This window comes from Phoenix dactylifera, unplaced genomic scaffold (genome assembly GCF_009389715.1).
Source record: "Phoenix dactylifera cultivar Barhee BC4 unplaced genomic scaffold, palm_55x_up_171113_PBpolish2nd_filt_p 000026F, whole genome shotgun sequence".
NCBI lineage: Eukaryota > Viridiplantae > Streptophyta > Magnoliopsida > Arecales > Arecaceae > Phoenix > Phoenix dactylifera.
The window spans coordinates 2,586,236-2,606,870 of NW_024067667.1; the positions used below are offsets into that span (position 1 = coordinate 2,586,236).

Consider the following 20,635-nt stretch of genomic DNA (forward strand, 5'->3'; position numbering starts at 1 on the left):
TAGACATATAGAGGAACTTTTGAAGTCCAGTTGTCATGCTATGATATTATACCTTATGAATTAGGATAAGGAAAGTATTTTACTTCACATTTGTCTGTTTCACTTTCACCTATCAAATTGATACTATTTGTGATCTCCAGATTTTTATTTTCTTTTTTACTTGACGATTGTACTCTGGATCCTCTTGATGCATCTTCCAAATACCCATGATCTTGTTGTTCCATCTTGAAGCTTTAGATTTATATACATACTGCGTAGACCTGTCAGCAATTTATGGGAATCTTTTGTATGCAAAAATGTTGCTTATGTGATGAGATCTACATTCTGAATCATCCTACACTGAGATCAACCTAGATTGCTCAAGCATCTCCATTCGGTGGACTCTGATGATGATGTAATATTAAACCAACAATATGAAACTAATAGATTTAAAAATAGATTCTTTGACCATGTCTTTGTTAGGGCCTATGGATAAGGTTGTTATAAACATGGTATGTTGGATCGGCTCGTACTAGCCGGTTTAGCACGTACCGTATCGGTGCTGGGGCCAACCGGTATGGTTCAACTGTGGAAAATGGTTCCGGCTGCGTACTGGTGCGAACCGGTCCGGTTTGCACCAGTACGCGCGGGGTAGCGCGCTCGCGCGCATGGGGAAGAAGAAGAAGAAAGAAAAGGAAGAAAGAGGAAGAAAGTAGTAGAAGAAGAAGAGGAAAGAAGAGGAAGAAGAAGAGAAAGAGGAGAAGAAGAAGAAGAGAAGAAGACTTACTGGTACCGGGCCTCATCGGGGTGATCCTCATCAGGGTACTCGCCCTTATGGGAGAAGAGGGGAAAGAGAGGAGAAGAGAGGAGGAGAGAGGAGAAGGAAGGAGAAGGAAGGAGAAGAATTGGGAAGAAGGAAGAAGAGAAGGCAAAAAAAAAGAAGAAGAAAAGAAAAAGAAAAAGATGCAACCAAGCGTGTCCCGCAGGGGGAAACGCGTCCTGCGTGCGGCCTTGCACGTGGAATCATGGGGAAATGCGGGAGAAACACGGGGGAAATGCGGGAGAAACACGCCCCGCGTGCGCGGGGCAGCACGCGCTGGGAACCGCGCGAGCGCGCTCCTGTGCGGCGGACTGGGTCGGTACCAGTTTCGGACTGCCCGAACCGGTACCGACTCGGTCCGGGTCGCCATCGGTACGCCGACCGGTACCGATTCAGCGTACCTTGGTTATAAATTAATTATTTTGCTGCAAAACTGAACGTTCTATGCATTATAAAATGAGGATATAATAAAAGATAAATATTGTACTGTGTTTATGATCTTTTTAGTATTTCCTTAATATAGTATTGCTTTTAAGAGAAGTATAAAACATATGATTTTTAAAAGAGCATGCATGAATGAAAATATATCTTTATTTATGATGTTTCAGTAATTATTTTCTGTGTGTGGGTTTATATCTATTTCTATGTAGCATGAACTTTGTACTTCTTTTTCACAGCTTGATGTATGGAGCTGAAGATCCTTCTATCGCAGGAATGGTACTTGATAGACCATTCTCTAATTTGGTGGACTTGATGATGGAACTTGTAGATACATACAAATATCCCTTTCCAAAATTCACTGTAAGCATTACCGACAAATCAACGGCATGAGTTGCAGATATTTTCTTGTTCTTCTCTGCCAAGAAATTGTTACGTTCTTCTGTTGCATTGTAAATATTATCAGGCACAGATAACGGCATAGTTTCCTCCTTTGCATTAGTATGCTGGGCCACTGGCTTTTTGTTGCTATTATTATTTATTTTTTTAAAAAAATTTATCTCACTTAGTAATTAAGTTTATTAGTTAGATTCTGTTAATAACATTGTTGCAAAGTTTGTAAACTTTGTTGTTTCTTTATATATTTTCTGGTTATCATTTAGTATGTGTTCCTACTCCCCTTGTTATACATGGGCCGTGAGCATCTTGTAATATTTTTTAGCTCACTGGCTTCATCGGCAGTAAACTGTACTAGTAAATTCAGTAGTTTCCTCTTTCTTTATTTTATTAATCAGTCAATACCCACTTTTGTAAGTCAAGTCTTTTTTAACACAAGGAAAACTGACAAATGAAGGTGGTGAAACATATCATCTTTTTGCTTCCACGCAAGCATCTGAGTCCTGTTTTCTGCTCTCCCCTTTAGCAAGCAATGTTTCTTCACACCATTTTTGCCCCTGAAATTTCACCCTTAATCTCTTGCATCCCAGGATCTGAAAAATCAAGGTATGGGCTCGTGCCAATCATGGCTAGTGGCCTGGTATAGTACATACTACAGTGCAGCCCGGTACCGACTAGGGGTATTGGCCCACCATAATCAGTACCCTGTGTCAATTTGGGCTAGTATAAGTGGCATGTACTGGTGAGTACAGGCCATACCTACCGATTCTTGAATCTCTTCTTTTGTCCTTTATAAAGTTTCTTGTATCCCTTTCAAATATTCAGTTTTTACACTTTCCAAAGAGTGTTATTGCCAATAGATATCCGAATGCAGAAGTCAATTGTATGAACAAGACTTTGTCTTTGGGATAAATTGTAGCTTAATTTGATTTTTATTCTTTTAATCCTAATACCTAGAAGTTCTCAATGATCAATACCTAATTTATGCTGGTTACAATTCACCTTGCAGTCTTACAAAATATTATAATTTTTCACTTGTAGCAGTATTTTAATTTTTAGATTTTTTCGTAATATTAGAAATAATTTTGATCTTAAATTGCCCTTTGTTATTGTTTTAATTTTTGGGCATCCCCTTTGTCGTTCCCCTATCACAAGCATCCTTTAGAGCTGCGTTTCATATCATGCCCTTGCTTCTGAGTAGGCATGGTAGAAGATATTATGACGTGCACTGTTGATAATAAATTACTCTAGATTATCTATGGTTAATAAATAAATCCTTTGGGCATCTAAACAAGAATATTGACCAATCTACAAAAATTTAAGCTCTGCACATCACATTAACTGTGCTTGTAAATGCTGTTGCATGAAACAGGCATATATCCATTTGTAAAGTGTAAACATCAAAAACCATATAGAGTTTCCAAACAATCTCTGATATTTTGAATAAATGTAATAAAGAAAACAGTATACATTAGGATAAATGCTAAATAGTAGAAGAGAGCAGAAAAAGTAAAAGAGGGGGAAGGTATGGGCACCCTGTATGAATCTTGTTAAATTGTTCGAATAGGGAGGCACATGCTATATGACCCAGTTGTTGCTCCCTTTTTCTGTAAATTTTTTGCCTCTCTTCTCAATTTCTCTCTTTTCCTTTCATCTTTTCTTATTTATTTCTTCAACTCTCCCTTGTTATTACACTATTCTTGTCCCTTTTAAAGGATTGTATTCTGAATCAAATTTTCAATGATGCTTCAAATTTGACTTGTTAATCGTATATAGTTAATCTGCTGTACTTATATTTATTGGGCCATTTTTCTATCTTATTTACTTATTATTGGGCCTATATTGGAGCCCATATGATCCCAAACCCATATTATACTTGACCTGTTACTTGTTATGGGTATTTCTATGCTGTTTTACCCTATTGAGTGGCTAGGCCCCTTTTTAAGAATGGATATTGCATGGATCAGTTAAGATCGTACAGCATCTTTCTCAAATCTCTTCTGTCTCCTTTCCTCACACTTTCTTTCCCCTAACTTCTCTTCTCTCTTCTTCTCTTATTCTCTCTCATCATTATATCCTTTTATTTTATAATCTTTTCTTGCTATTTTGATATCATAATTGGTGAAGTTTTTTCCCCCTATATCCATCACTTTATGGAATTTATATGGCTGTCTGAGTTCTTTAATTATATTGGAGTTGGAAACTATGCATTAGCTTCAGTCATTCCTTATTTTACCATTGTGTGCCATTATGTTCTATGTCCACCTTTGGGTGTATAAATTTAACCTCTTTCTCAATGTCTCATTTTAGGTAAAGCTTGCAATACAACATATGCGGAGGATTATCAAGAAGAAAGCAAACTTTGACATCATGGATCTAGACACAGTTCAGGTTCAATTCCATTTAATTAAATTACCATGGAGCTCTGGGCAAATATTCTTCTATTCTGATATCTTTTAGTCCAAAATCTTAATTTGGTCATGGAACTAAATGTTTTGTATCCGAATAGTCTTGCTATATTTGCATATTGTATTGCTGAAATCATATGACTGTGTGCTCTCTACAAATCTTGGTTTATTACTTGGGTGTATGCTATCTTATCAATTATCCTAGAACTTTTTTGTTTAATCTTCTCCTTTTATTGCTCCAAAATACTTGCATGAACAAGTTTTTGACATTTTGCACATTCATTTTCTCCAATGGTGATGATATATTCATGGTATGTTAGAAAGGTATAATCTGCAACATTTAAAATATGGTTTATCAAGCCCATGCCTTAATGGCGAATGATATTTGGTATTGAACCTCTCTAGGATTTTTAATAAAGCGACACATCTTTCATCGTAAAAATAAGGATTTATCGGATTCATTGACAATTTTTGGTATTCCCAATCTTCATAAAAATCAACATTCCTTAAATTTCTTGGTTACATTTGAAACTTATAACACCTTAAAAATCCTGATGGACTGATCCATTAATTGTTCCTAGATCATCTTTGAGCATTCAAATGCTGAATGTTAATCTATTTAGCTGGAAGATTACTAAAAACCCTCTACTCAATGATGATTAAGTTTTAAATGCCAGTGTTCTCTTTTCTCAAACATATTCCTTTTCTATATTTCCCTTGAGAATAAAGCAGATCAAAATGGAAATTTTTAAAAAGTAATTTTAGGCGACCTTTTCTTTCTTTCTTTTGTTTAGTTGTAGTTAAAGAAGTTGAACTGTCTTCATGATGCCAAGACATGGAAAGAAGTTTCTTGGCGTTAACTATGTATTACATTCCAATGAGTTCACTATGGACAAGAAAACTTAGGTTATATTACAAGAAGCGCAGTATGAGTCTACATTGGATGCTAGGCCAGATCAAGGTCTCAAAAATTGCTTTTGGTTTTGGACTCATTCTCCTTGTGTAGAGTTTCGAGTTTAGCAACTAGTAGTTTTAGCAATTTCGCTCAAGAGTTTTGGAGCATCAGCTAAAAGATCCGAAATTCAGAATAAAAACAAAAAACTAGAAAAAGCATAAAAGCAAGTTATTGCACATAATTTATTTTATTGTGAGTCATGTAGGATTAGCAATTTTGTAGTTTTGGCAGCTTTAGGCTGAAAATGAACCGTATTAAGTGCATTAAGGTTCTTTACGAAACATCAACTAGTTATGGGCTAAACAAGCTGAGTTATCAAGTGTAAAATACATGTACCTATTTAGTGCCACGTACTGTTGTGAGGTGGGTCATGCAAGGATAATAGATTTCTTTACATTTTGATATTTCAATTTTGTCCAACATTGATTTATGTTGGTCGATCAGAATTTTAGTCGATTCCTCCTTTGAATTGTCAAGACGGAAAAGAATTGCAAGAGAAGGGTGTTGAACAACTTGCTTTCAGGTTGGAAAATGGATCAACAATGTCCATTCCAGCTCCCACCAGTCAACTTTCAAAAGAAACAAGTAGGGTGCATTTAGTTGACAATTTGACATCAGCTGTCATTCATTGTCCCCAAGACTCTGCAAAAGAAGAAAAATTTTGTTATTGGTCCCCAAATAACATTAAAAGCTCAGTTTGAGAGAGTTTTGGCAGTATTGGTCGGTTTTGCCGAAACTGTTAAAGCGATTGGAACCGACTAAAATCAAAAATTTTGATCAGTTTCGGAGCATTTAACATCAAAAGCAATTTTTTTTAGTCAAAATAGGTTGGTTTCAGCCAAAATTTTGTCTTTGGGTCAGATAAATGTAAGAAACGATTAAGATCTTCAAGAAAGTTATGATAATGGATCTGAACTTCCAAAATAGCTTATAAATTTTAGGATATGTACGAGAAAGTATGTGGAACATGTTTTAGCAAGATCTGCAAAACCGTCTCGAATCACACGGTTCGGGGTGTCCTGAGCCGTATCGGCGGCGGACCGGGACGGTTCCGGCATTGAAACCGAGACATCGCCGCCGGAGGGGGAGAAAGAGAAGAAAAAAGAAGAGACACAGAGAGAGAGAAAGCGGGGGAGGGAGGGAGGGAGAGTGAGAGGAAGGACGAGAGAGATCGGCCAGGGCTGGCCGGCGGAAGCCTGGGAGCCTCCGCGCGGAGGAGGCGGAGGTCAGGGAGACGCGGAGGCAGAGCTCCGCTTCCGGTCCCCTGTTTTGTTCGAAACAGGGGCCTGGAGAGGGCCCCTTTTATTTTTGCGTTTTTTTATGTTGAGGTCGACAAACCCATTGCGTTTTTCCTCTCTCGTTCTTCCTCTCCCCCGTCTTTTTAACTGTGTCGATATGGGCCCGACTCATCCCACTAGGTACCCGGTACTGGTTCTGCTGACATTGTGTTTTAGTATTAAGGCGATTCTTGTAGTTAAATTTAAGAGGAAAAAGTGCAAGTCTGGACCTCCTATATAGCAAATTTTATTGGCTTGATGATGAATGATATTATCGAAGAATGTAATCTCAAGTCTAAGGTGGAGAGTGGCTGAAGTATCTGTAATTTATTTAGACCATTGCTAGGTGCTTCTGCTAATTAGGCAATGCTAAAGGCAAGCCATGTGCACTGTGATGATGGGTAGTTCTCAAAAACTATGTTGTATTGAAGAGCGTTTTACAAAACAAAGGATGATGGGGCTATTGCATGTTCACTCGGGATGCAAACAGGCTAGCTTGGTCTGTCAGGTCTTTTGGCTCACTCGATAGATGGTCACATTGGGTCTGATCACATGGAAATTGAATCATGTCAGGTCATATTCTAGGCCCAAGTCTTGGGTTGGCCTGAGTCAGTCATAGTCAAATCAAACATCTTATGGCTGATGTCATGTTTAAAACATACATATTCCATTTTGTGATACTTCTCTCCTTTCCCCTTCCTGTCCTATTTCCTCATTCCTCTTTTTGTGAGTGCAGAAGGCACTGTAAAAGGTAGTGATAGTAGTGGCTAATGGTGAGAGATTGTGCCATGCACCAAGTATGCAGTAGGAATATTATTGAACTGTCTTCTCTCTCCTGTCTCTTGCTCTCTTCCTAACCCACTCCACTCGCTCGTACTCTACCTTTTCCTCTCTTCCTTCCGCACTTACCTAGCCTAATATGTGATCAAGTCGATCGAGGGTTTACATGGCCATGTAGAGCCTGTATATATAGTTAGGTTGAGTTGATCTCAGCTCAACCCTAGCCCTGCCTATTTGCATCTCTAATGTTCACGTCAGAGGCTTGATGCATGGAAGACTATATGTTTATCTGCAATTTATACAGTAGAAAAACCTTATCTCCATCTCTTTTATTTTCTTCTCATTGGAACCATCCTGCACATTGGCTATTATTTTCTCTCGAGATCATCGGTGGAGTTGTTAAGGAATATGTCTATTGTTGGTAGGATGCCAGTTTGTTATAGTTGTGAAGATTAATGGGACATTGCTCTTATGATCTCTTCCTTCTCTAGTTATCTTTTCCTTCCCTTTGATCTTTTTGAATAGATATAGATCCTAACAGTCATTAAACTTTTTGATTATTTCTATTATTCATTTTACTCTTTCTTTCCCTCCCAATGATAGCATCTACTTTTGCCTTTGACTATAAATGCTTATTCATGAATAAACATGATTTACCTACGTGGAAGGGTTAGATCTTAAAGGTAAAGGTGAGTTATCCAAGATAGAAGTAAGGTTCACAGACAGAAAACCTTTAGGTTAGGGATGAAAAGAAACGTAGTTGTTATGTTCTCTTGATTTATTTATTTTCTTTTCGTGCAGCATCTGATAGCATCTTTGATACTTAAGTGCTTTGAGTAAACTCTTGAACCATAGAAAATGAGAAACTTGATGTAATAAATCATTTATGGACATAGTTCAGGTTAATTGCAGATGAAGTTGCTCTATGTTTAACAAATTGTATTTTAGAATTCATAAGCTAGCTGTAAAATGATTAGGGAAGGCTTATTACTTATGATTATCATTATGGATGAAAAGAAGGTTTTTATGATATCTTACAGTGATCAGTGATCTTTGTAGTGGAATATCTTATAAACTACTGCATGTGATGTATGGTTTGAAAGAAGTTGTATCTAAGAGTGACAAAAGGTCAGGCTTGAGTTGGATTTCTGTCTAGGAGTAGCTAGGGTAATATTAACCTTTATCAATTTTGAATGCTGTAATGAATCTGAAACTGACCTTGTTTTATATCAGTCAACCTGGAACCATCTTGATTAGGGCTACTGCTGGCCTATTGATGGGAAGGAAAAGAGAAGATGACTTTTCCACCTTTTATTTTACTTTCCACCAAACCCATCTCTTTTCTAAACTGAAATCCTTTGAGAAAAAAATCTGAACTTGCCATTTTTTCTTTTGTTATCTAAAATTTATTTTGGAACAAGACCCAAATGAAAATAGTGTTGAAGGAGCAATTTAGAGAATTGAGGAAGAAAAGGTTCAGGTTTTGAGCAGTGAAGAGGTTTTTATTTGTCCTTTTCCAAAGAGAATAAAGATAAAAAAGGAATGGAATAGGAATGGTGAATGAGAGAGACAAGCATGATCCAAATATGGAGTACCAGTATATGTTTTTTCTGTTTTTACTAGGAGATGGGAATTATCAGCATATTCATGCTTTCTGCATCTTCAGGATACAATTCAGCATGCTGTGCTGAAATTCTAGCGGGTTACTATTTATTACGTATCCTATGCATTTTCAGTATGTTATGCTCCTATTTGTTCACATCTTCATATTCCTTGCAAGTAGCAAGCATTCACCATATTTATGGCTTGCATACAATATATAAGGATCTTGAGGTGATGTAATTTGCAAGTGAATAAAAGCATTTACTTTTTATTTGTTTTTCGGTATACTATTGAATTGTTATTTTGTTTTCATGTTTGACATATCAATTTTGTAATATAAACATATATTTTCGAGCTTTGTGCATGGAAACTTGCCTTAATCTTATTATATTGCTTTATGCTCAATGCCAAAGCAATAACTTTTGGATAACTTTTAGGTGGCGAAGTGTTGTTTTGTCCCAGTTTTGCTAGGGCATGCCATTGATGATGATTTTATACATCCTCATCATTCAGAACGCATATATGATGCATATGTTGTAAGTCGCCATCTATTCTCTTTTCTATATTGCTTCTTTTTTGTGCATTTTACATGTCTTACGTGTTGCTGGGGGTGCAGTATGGGGGACACCCCTTATATTGTACCGGGGGTGTAGTATAGGGGACATCCGTTATATTGCTTTCTATTGTTCATTAATCTATCATTTTCTTGAAAACCTCTTTTTTGTCTTCTATTATGTTTTCCTCTCTACTTAATGTTTACATATTTGTCATAATTCCATTTTATCAATTCAGTTTCTTATCCTTTAAAAGGTTATAGATAGTTTTATTGTTCTAATCAAATATCTGATCTTAAAAGTTTAAAGTAGAAATTTCTTGTTAACATATTTACTACTGCACTAAAAATGTGAGTGGATCCACCATCAATTTAGTCAAACATAAAGAAAAGAACGATTATTTGTAAATGTAATTGGAGCTAAATGTATGTGACTATGTGTCCTTTTGCAATTGGCTTTTATTCAAGACAAATTACCTAATAATTTCAACATGAAGTTTTCGCTAGTGATCTTAATCTTATTTGACTATCAATGGAATTAAGGATACTTAAAGAGAGACAGCAAGAGGAGCTACAACTGCATAATGGGTCACAACAAGTCAACTATAGTCTCATTGCTGAGTTTAGGTGGATGGGCAAAATTTGATTCACTGTAAGATGTTGAGACGTTTAATTGACTTTTAGCTGTCTACTTATGTTGGGCCATGGACGTAGATAGGCAACTAACACTGACAATGACTTCGTCATTATCGTTAACACCTACAGGTTCAGTGGAGCCCAAGGTTCGCCGTCTCGGTAGCGGACCCTGTACCAGTGCCACACTAACATAGTGTCGGTACAGGGGTTTTTTGGTGTATCGAGCATCAGTATGTCACCCGTACTGGATACCGGTATTGAACCAGTATGGTACGGTACACTCCGTACCGTCCGGTATGGGCTGGTACATCGTACCATGGTGGAGCCCAAGCACTACCTAAGATTGGAACCCAGAATCTCTAGTTGCTATGGCAAAGAGGTACGGCCATTGGAATAAACCCTAATCAAGATTTTTTGTAATCAAAATTTTGGCCTTCCAAGAGACTAAGATTTATGTCAAATACTATAGATTTTGAGTCTAGATATTATCTCATATCATTTAGAGTTGAGAGCAGCAATTAGTGAACTGAAACAACTGAATTTGAAGGGCAAATACAACCTATATGTCACTGTCTGCAATCATCATCTTGACATTACTGACAATCTTGTAAAATTGAAGTCAGTTGAGACTTTGTTGTGCTGCATTGACATTAGAGGTGAGGTAATGACATGGCTTGCATATTTTGTTTGACATGATTATATTTCATAAATCATTAGAAAGAACAAAAAGCACCATATGTAACACAAAATGAGCATTGTCATCTTAATCTTTCTTAAAAAATCAGAGTGCTTTACTTGTGCTTGAAAATTTGCATTAAAATATAGGATGCACTAGTTTTACTTTTGTTTTGGATTATTAATGGATTATTAGTGGATATGATCAATTTAAAATAATATCCACTTGTTAATCTTCATATGTCACTAAACTTACAAACTTGCAGGGAGACAAAAACATTATTAAATTTGATGGGGATCACAATTCTCCACGCCCGCAGTTCTACTTTGATTCAATAACCATTTTCTTCCATAATGTATTAAATCCTCCAGAGGATGCTTCGGATGAACAATATTTTCGCACAATGCATGATTATTTTGACCAGGTAAAGAAAATTTAGACTCTAGATGTTTTTGTTTGTTGGATATATGCTTTATAAATTTGTTCTAATTTCTACATGGAATTCAACTACAGGATAATTGGCATAACATACATGAAGCAGAATATCGAAACCACAATTTTGCTGTACCACTTCCAGGCAAGACTTGTGAACACTGTGCCTCGATCATGATGAAGCTGTTTTTCCAACAATGATTGCTATGAGGATTTTATTTGAATTTGTTTCATTATACCCGTTTCACTCTCTGTCTGTGGCTGCAGAACTCGCAACTGGCAGTACAGAAGATGCTATTACCCAACTTCGATCTAGGAGGCCTATGAGTCGAACAGAGGTCTGAAATATTATCATAATTAATATCCATCTTTGTTGTTGCAGTTTGATGATGATCTCCAAGAGACCAGTGACAGTTATATGGCTTTTTCATCTCTTTATTTGGCATAAATGCATATGAACATTATAAGTTGCAGTATTAGTTTCATAGCAATTGTTTGTGGGCATTTTACCTAGCAATTGACTGAAATTTTAAATAAAAAATTCCGGGTTTCTGCAGATACTTATTTTTTAGGACTCATCCAAAAGAAGTCATGAAGTAGATATATTAGATGATTGGACCTGGGATAGCACATATCAATGATATATATACAATTTACCTTAGTCTAGTACTTATCAATGATTCAAAGCAACTTCATCTGGTTGTTTCAACTAAAGAATTTGTGCAACTTCTTTTGATTGCTAAGGCAGCATATATCCCTTCACTCAGAACTCCATCATTAGATTTCGAGCACGTGCTTCTAAACATCTAAAAATCTTTTATGATGTGTACCTTGACCGCTAAACTTGGAAATTAACTTTAAGGTCATGAATGGATATAGATTTGATCTTTGATGCATCCTTAATTTTCAATCCGTAAAGGTAGAAACCAATGTTCGTCGAACTAATACTAAGGCTATTATCGTTCAGCGACTGGTTCGGTACAGTACGGATTTGTATCGTGCCATTTCAAAGCATGCTGAAACTAGGGATAACAAGGGTCAGATCGGATCCAAGGTAGGTCAAAAACTTGTCAACTTGAATCCGACCTGTTTATTAAATGAGTCAAAAATCTAAACCCAAATGTGTTCATTTTATTAAACAAGTAATCCAAGCGGAGCTACAACGGCTTGAATCAAGTTAAATAGCTTAAACGGTTAGGCATTGCCACCCTTGGCTGGAATAGGGAGAGGGAGGGGGAGGGGGAGAGGGAGGAAGAGAGTGTGGGAGGGAGAGGGAAAGGTGGGAGAGGAAAAAAGAGAGAGAGGCCAAGGCCTCTGGGGCATGGTCTGCCGTACCGGTCCGGCCTGGGACCGATATCGGATCAGCGTGGAATCCGGTACCGGTAGTTTATTGTTGAAGAGCCGGTACGGGACCGGTTCGGACCGGTACGGACCTGTTCGGACCGGTACGAGACCGGTTCGGACCGGTACGCCATCGGTTCGGACCGGTACGCCACCGGTACGGAACCGGCTTCGTATCGGTCCGGGCCGCCACCGGTACGCCGACCAGTACCGGTACGGCGGACCTTGCTCTGGGGTGCTTTGAAGGGGGATGGAGGCTGACGACAAACACTGAGAGAGAGAGGGAGAGGGAGCGAGATAGACTTGGAGGGTTTCGAAGGGGGACGGAGGCTGGAGGGTTTCGAAGGGGGCTTTCATCTTCGAACTTTTCTTTGGAGCTTCAAATAGGGCCTCCCGCTTTTCGAAGAGAGCTTCCAGCATGGGGGAGAGGATGAAGGAGAGAGAGGGGGGGAGGGAAAGAGAGAGAAGAGGGGCCAAGGCCTCCTGAGAGCTTCAAAGGGGGATGGAGGCCGGCGACAAAGACCGAGAGCGAGGGGGAGAGAGAGGGAGGGTCTTAAAGGTGGATGGGGGCTGGAGGGTTTCGAAAGGGGCTTTAGCTTCGAACCTTTCTATGCGAACAGATCCTTCGGCGCCGATGGTTTCAAAGTGAAGGGACTCTTGGGTCGATCTCTTGGCTTTATAATATAAACAGTTTCGAGCCCATGAATCAATTTGTTTATCGACTGGTTTGGTTAGGTACGCTTTGAACCGGTTGGTTTGGCACGATTTGCCAATCCCTAGTCTAAACTCTAAAGTCTTTTAATTTTCACAAGTATTGTGACTTCAAAAAAGAGTAAATGAAAATATAGGTACATGTGAAATGGAAAAAGGAAGAAATATGTGAAAGAATAGTAAAGGAAGGAAAGTCAGAGAAATGGTGAGGAAGCGTGCCAGCTGAATTGAGAAAATGAGAATGGTGAATTTCTGGGCAATATTGCATGTTGGGTCATTGAATAGGTGATAGCTAAAAGGTGATGGATAGTTCAGTGGTAGCAATATTCAAGGGATGATGGATGTTTAGGACATGCAAACCATCTGACTCACAAGGTTCTAATTATCCATTTTAGCTTTTAGATATTGTAAAACACTGAAAGAATGATTGAATGTTGACCAAACATTGAAGACCTCTTCACAATTTCCTAAGCAATAATCTGTAAAGAAAGTTATTTTTATTTATAGAGAATTTTAATGGTAAAGCAAAGTCAAAGTGCTTGAACAATTCTGCACCCAAAGATACAAGATTAGTCGGAGACAAGGTCAAGCAGTTCGGCCCGTATTGAGGCGATCCAGTGGGGGATTGGATTGGTTCATCTTTTTTTTTTTGGATCCAATTTCGAACCGGCCGAAATCGGTCCTGAACGCATAGGAACCGGTCTCGAACGCATAGGAACCGGTCTCGAACCGGTAGGAACCAGTCACAGCGGGCTGGAACCGGTTGCAAACTGTCTGGACTTAGTCCGAACCGGCCGGTTCCATGCTGTACTGGTGTGAACCGTCCGGTTCACACCGAGTCGAACCAGTTCCGCACCGCCCTCCACCCCCTCTCTTTTGTTTTAAAGACTGGTCGGGAGTGCCTGAGAAGTTTTTCAAGCCTTCCCAACCTATCCGAATACGTTTCCTTCCTCATAGTGAATTGAAGGAGAATCCAATCCTAAATAAGGTATGCTTCCTCTCTCCATCTCATTTCTTTGTTTTCGACGTTAAAAAATATCTTGAAATTTGCAAAATAAGGAGAGATTATACTAAATTTTTTTGATTTTGGCTTTATTTTATGACATGTTGTAGATCTATGGATGATTTACATGATGACATAAAAATTTTTAAAATATTTTTTTAGATTAAAAATAGTACTAAAAAAATTTAAAAATATAAAATTAAAAGCATATTTAGGAGCATGCAAGCTACTCTCTAGCTAAATTTGGTATCCATTTATTTAAGTTTTGATGCAGTCATGCGCATATTGGCTTAGGCCTAAATTTGAAAAAAATTGAGGAATAAGTAGCCTTTGATGCATGCGTATGAGCTTAGAAAAATATATGTAGCATCCATAATCAGGTTCTATATGGATCTAAGCTCAAATTAATTTTTTAAAATATTTATATTTAAAAATTATTTTTAAATTTAAAAAATAATTAAAAATATATAATTAATTCTAAAAATTATGAAAAATTAGCAGTACGTAATACATTTCAGAAGTACTTTCAGAAGTAAAACATATTTCTTTTGAATTTATGGTATTTAAATATATATTTTAATTAAAAATTATTAAAAATATATAAATGACAGTTCTGGTGGCCATGGATTTGCTGGTCGGAGAGCGAGTAGAAGACATGAGACCACCGTTTATGAGACAGCCGCAATTGCAGAGTGGTCTTCGATTTACCGGTGAGTCGTAGTTTACACATGTTACACAGGATAGCGATCATAGTACATGATTTGGTAGATTCTACAAGGATATGACTGCATGTAGGAGACGGGTTCCTCGAGGTCATTTAGGAGGATACGATGCAGCTACAGATAACCTTGCATGTGGAGCAGGATGCATAGATGTATCAGGTTTTGAGTCGCATATTGGATTCTATTACCTACAATCGCAGGCAGCCTATGATCCATGCAAATAGAGATATGGATATGGTGCGTTTGAGAGGCATCGTCTTCCAGTGTTAGCCATGGAATTTCATCCACATTTGATGATGATGATCAGCCAAATGGGGAAAAGGAATTGGTTTAGGGATCTGAAGTCATGATTAAGAGGAACCAGCCAATGATTGGGAGGACTCCGACTTATCCTTCAACGGATCCAGGTTTCTGACTTCTCTTCCAACAGATCTCTCTCTCTTTATGCTAATTCTTCTTCTCCTCTTTCTCCTTGTCCTCCTTTTTCTTCCTCCCCCTCCTCTCTCTCCTTGCTGTTGGAGTTGTTGCTATTGCTGCCCTGCTGCTAGTGCTGCTATTCCGTCTCCTTCCCCTTCCTACTGCTGGAGTTGCTGCCACTGCCGCCCTACTGCCGGTCTTCCTCCTCTTCTTGTTCTTCCTTCTCCTCCCTTACCCTGCTGCTGGAGCTTCTTCTACTACTGCCAGTGCTGCTGTTCCTCCTCCTCCTCCTTCTCCTTCTCCTTCTTTTTATTCTTCGTCCCTTTCCTGCAGCCAGAGCTGTTGCTACTGTTGCTCTGCTGTCCCTCTTCCTCCTCCTCCTGTGTCAGCTATTGCTGCAACTGCAGTTGCAGGCCTCCATCTAGAACAGAAGCAGAAATAGCTGTTGCTATTGTTGCTCTTCCTTTTTCCCCTGCCTTTCTTCTTTCTCGCTTCATCAAGGTGCATACCTTGCATTGCTTTTTGTGCCTAGGCTTCAAGGGACCTTGATATTGATATTTTTTGTATGTATATTGCTATATTTGTGCCTTGCTTCGTCAAGGCGCGTAGGCTCCAAGAGATCTTGGCACCTTTATGCATCTAGAGTCTTTTGCAACTTTGTACTTCAAGAGACTTTGATATTGATATTTTTATAAATATATTGGTATCTTTGCACCTTGCTTTGTAAGGTAAGCACCTTGCTTTGTGCCTTGCGCCTAGACTCCCATAGACATTGGCGCCTTTGTGCGCCTTGAGCCTTTGACATCTTTGTCATATCCTAGGTTTACTTCTATATTTAATTCCAGTTCTCAACATTGACAATTGACAGTATTTTCATGGCTGGTGTTTTTGCTTTGAACTGACAAATTTTTAATTTCGGAACAATATCTGGCTAATTAGAACCAATATGAATACGGGTTAAATAATAAAAGCCAATACTAGATAGTTTGGTCTATGCTTTAGAGGTTAACAAATGACGTAGATAGTTCAATGCCCATGAATTAGGAATCTTTTTCAGATGACAAACCTTATTATAGATCCAAGTAGTCATACCTGATTTGCATTCCATATGAGAAACAATAATGGCCTTTATGCATCTTTGGGGCAACGACCTCTGTGCTCAATCTAAGATAACACTCTTAGGAAAACAACTACCAAAATGGTAATATTGGCCCAAGCTTCCGTGTCAAAGATGGGGTTTCTACTTTACCAGGCCTAACAGTTGCTTATCCCATCATTCCAGAGATAACCCCTAAAGGAAGATGACAACAAGTAATCTTCTTTGCATGGGTTAAACTTGTGAATCTACCAGGCTTATCCTAATCTTGAACAAAAGTCAACCTAAATATGCCTTCTCGCCCATTTCTTCAATGAGCATTGAAAGCTGTTATTTAGACTCAACTACATATGTCGCTGAGAGGAATTATCTCTTTATTTCGATTCTGACCAAAAAATTTTAAAACTTGGATAAAATCCATTTCCAGATATTTGGCTTAAACAGAAAATCAAGTAGCTTATCCTCCTGTGCAGTTATGCTTGGGACCACCAAATGAGTGTTGCCATATTTTTGCCTCTTGCATAAGAAAAAAACAGGAAGACAGAACTCTTAACAACTTTAGCTAGAGCCACTAAGAAACTAATTTTAAAAATCCAGTAAAAAAGTACCAAGGAACTTGATCCAAAAAAAAAACTATTTTCTTACTTTTTGGGGAAAAAGGAGTAAAGTCTGGTTTGCTTAGTAATACATATAAATACTCCTTTGCTAGATGGGTCTTTCTCTGGTTAAACAAACTTTCAAACCCACCTGGTTAATTTACATTTTGAGTCGTAGAAAACTCCTGTTGGTTGATTTATCTCACATGGCAAGTTGGAAGTCTGATGCTGCTTTCCATTGCCAATTCTTAAAATGATGAAAATTTTCTTGGTTTATTGTATCCTTAAGTCCGTCACTATGTAAGTTACACGACTATTTCAGTTTTATGTGATGTTTTTATTTTCCAACTGTTGGCTGATGAAAACTTATGTTTCATAAGATCCTTATGACCATCCATAATTCCATATGAACTGTTTCAATTATCAGCATTAGAATAAGTCAGGTGTTTCAAGGTTTATAGTGTCAAGAAACTCAGTAGCAAGTATAGCCTTTAAATAAGAAAGAATGGTGAATCAAGGAGTCATCCCAAATTTTTAAGGCTTGCTGGATATCATACTGAACTGACGGTGCAGAATCCTTTTTGAGTTCAACATATTCTATTCCAGTGGTTTGTGCATATATTTCTGATTACTCATGGCTCTACTTACATGTGCTACATGTTTGGAGTTACGGAATGCCTATAGTATATTTACACATTGAAAGTTATTACTTTACCCATTGAAAGCTGTTACTTCTATGCATGGATGGTTATGATGTTCTGCATGTTAAGGTGTTAATCTTGATTGGGTACTTTGAACTTTGGCCATACTCTTTTGAAGAACTCCCTTTTATTCTCCTCCAAGTTCTTTTTGATGTAAAAATATAGAACACCAACCAAAACTTTATAATGTGTGTTTGAGCGAGTACTTTTGAACTCACGTTAATATTGTGCATCTCTGGACTACTCTGCAGGTCCCAACTGATATATCCTCCCAAGATAAACTTTTCAGAGCTGAGGTATCTTCTAGTTATTTTATGTGTGCTTGATTATCCGTATATTGTGTTTAATATCTTTCATTTCTTCTTTGAATGGCGCTCTGTTTCTTCCAATATAGTGCTTAAGATTTCTCAATTTTGCTCTATGTGGATAGTAAATAATTGCTGTCCATTTCATTCTGCATGCCATTCAATTGCAACATATGACTTTAAATTTGTTTTATCTCATGATTATTTGGGAACAAGGTCTGCCGTACTGCTCCATACCATCCAATACAGGACGTACCGTACCATACTGGGAGAAAATCAGTATAAAACACACCTTCAAGTCGGTATCGTTTGTAGAGATGCGTACTGGTCTATACTGAGGCGTACCGAGATAAAAATTGAGAAAAATGGTTAGAAAGCTATTTGGCATAGAGGTGTTCCATACTGTACCAAACCGAATCTCTTGCTAAATATTCCACCTATACATAACATCTGCTTGAAGCTCTTGCTAGATATTTTAGGATATGAACCACAGCATATTGGAGTGGCTTTCCAGGTGCACAAACAAACTGATTGATGATGCTATTGATTAATAATTTGGATGCGTAATCACTTCATTGCTTTAATTATGCAACATTCTTTTGTCTTTTCTCTGGAAAATCCAATAATGATCTTATGATATTGATCAAACTTCTCTGATAATTGGGAGAAAAAACTAGTTCATCTTTAAAACTTTTTGTATTTACAGATCCTTTTTATGTAATTTTAGTGTTAGTTAGCATCCTATTTTGAGTAGGACTGCTACTTGAATAATGTAATTCAGTTATATTTTGGTTTATAGAAGTCTTAAAGACAATAAGGCTTAATTTTGTTTAGCATTCTACTTTGAGCAGGATTAGTATCTAGTTATCGTAATTCTATATTTTGGTTAATAGAAGTCCTAAAGACATTAAGATTTAGTTTGGAAAGCTTTATATGCCTCTCTCTTTCAGGTTTCATTGGTAATCCAAATTTGTATTTTGAAAAATATTTCAAGAAGTAATGTAGGAGAATAATTAGTAATTATGCTCTGGCAAGATTCAAGTTAGGAAACATGGGAAACTGACTGAATTAATAAACAGAGGACTTTGTAGAGCTGAAAAAGAAACGTTCAAGCTGTATTTTTGACAAAGGAAAACAAAAGAAAGCTAACCACATTCTTCTTTTGTTCTCCTCTATCTTTGTTTAAAGCTCTCAATCTAATCTCTCTCGCTCTCTCTCTCTCTCACTCACTCACTCACTCACTCACTCATGCACAAGGTTCGCCATACCGGTACCGAACCCCGTACCGGTGCCGCATTAGTATAGGTGTACCGAGTGTCGGTACGGTACCGTACGCTCGGTACCGACATTGGTGTACCGATACCGGTACTCATCGGTACGGGTACGGTACGCTCGGTACCGACCGGTACAGCGAACCTTGCTCATGCATGTCTCCTTCTATACTGTCTTCTACTATTACATAATCTTACGGTTTCTACATTTGTTTAGCTTTGGTAGTTTTGTTTCACCTTTCTTAATTATTGAATTTGGCCTATTTTGTGAGTGTCTTCCTACTAAAAAATTCCTACATCTGTTATTATAAATTTGCCTTTTCTTTTCACAATTACAACTTGCTAAAATGCATCATCTTCATCAATTACAACCATATTTTCTTGGTCATTGAAGTCAGACAACAAGGCACAATTTTTTTTTTTTTTGACTCTTTGTCCTCCCAGTTTATGTAATATTCTAGCTCTTGGTTTGATACTCAGACAGTATTTCAAGTAGACGTTTGCACTCTTCTGCCTTCCATTTGGATGCTGGGACCATCCAGCTTTGTTTTCTTTTTCAAACTATTCATGTAAAGATATTCATAGGTTCGTATAAATAATTGTATATTCAGATTAGATCTCTTTTGTTAGTTTTTAACATTCAGTCACTTGTTCCTATTTAAAATCTCACTATAATAAGAAAAAAAAAATCTTGACATATGGTTATACATTGTAGAATTATGCCTGAAGCTAAAAGGTTTATCAAGTTATAAGCTACTTCAAGGAATAAAAAATCAGTTCATGGAATTATATTATAAATATAATAATTTGTAGGATCAGTGTTATCCAGAATAAAATAAGCATAAAGAACAGTGGCTGAAAACATTTAACAGGTAAAATATTTGAATTAATTATTTCAGGCCATTCAATTTAAGCAGAAAAAAGCAAGGCATAATAATATAAGTGTCTACAAAATAGGTTAAGAAATCAATTTTTTTAAAAGAGAATAAAAAAACAAGAATACAAGGAAAAACAATGGTAAAGGGAAAAATAGAACCTTGTAATTATAATGTGAAAGTACAAATTAAAATAAGAATCTCTCTCTCTCTCTCTCTCTCTCTCTTCTCTCTCACAAATGTTTTCTGAGGACCGGAATGCTTCAAGTCCGTATCTATCTTCCTCTTCTGTCTTATTGAGGTAAGGCCTTTTCAAGGTCCCAACAGTCCAATTTATCAAGTAGAGAGCCTAATGTAAGCCTGTGTCATCTGTTGTTCAAACAAGATTTCTCTTGTTATTTCATGGAGACATGGAGTAGTATGTGGATACATCTTCACAACAGAAATTCCACAGTTATAGGAGAAAATCATTGGCGCAGATGGGTTACAAAATACAAATTATGATATGATTCCTTGCTATTGTCATCCAATATAACTACTACCAGTCTAGGCCCTTGGCTTGCCTATGGGGGGAAATAAAAGAGGAGGAGAAAGAGGTAAAGGAGTGACCAAAGGGAAGATGGAGGAGTAATGTCTAGCATGACC

At 37.5% G+C, this 20,635-nt stretch overlaps 1 protein-coding gene across 1 annotated transcript in view; it reads left to right on the plus strand.

Moving 5' to 3' along the window:
• LOC103712341 overlaps positions 1–20,635 on the plus strand; it is a 54,186-nt gene that overhangs the window by 30,752 nt on the left and 2,799 nt on the right. Inside the window, exons 6-12 of the mRNA XM_008798835.4 lie at positions 1,477–1,600; positions 3,944–4,024; positions 9,093–9,191; positions 10,786–10,944; positions 11,034–11,097; positions 11,220–11,290; positions 17,791–17,835. Of these exons, the coding sequence (XP_008797057.2) occupies positions 1,477–1,600; positions 3,944–4,024; positions 9,093–9,191; positions 10,786–10,944; positions 11,034–11,097; positions 11,220–11,290; positions 17,791–17,835 (643 nt within the window). The remainder of the gene's footprint in view (positions 1–1,476; positions 1,601–3,943; positions 4,025–9,092; positions 9,192–10,785; positions 10,945–11,033; positions 11,098–11,219; positions 11,291–17,790; positions 17,836–20,635) is intronic.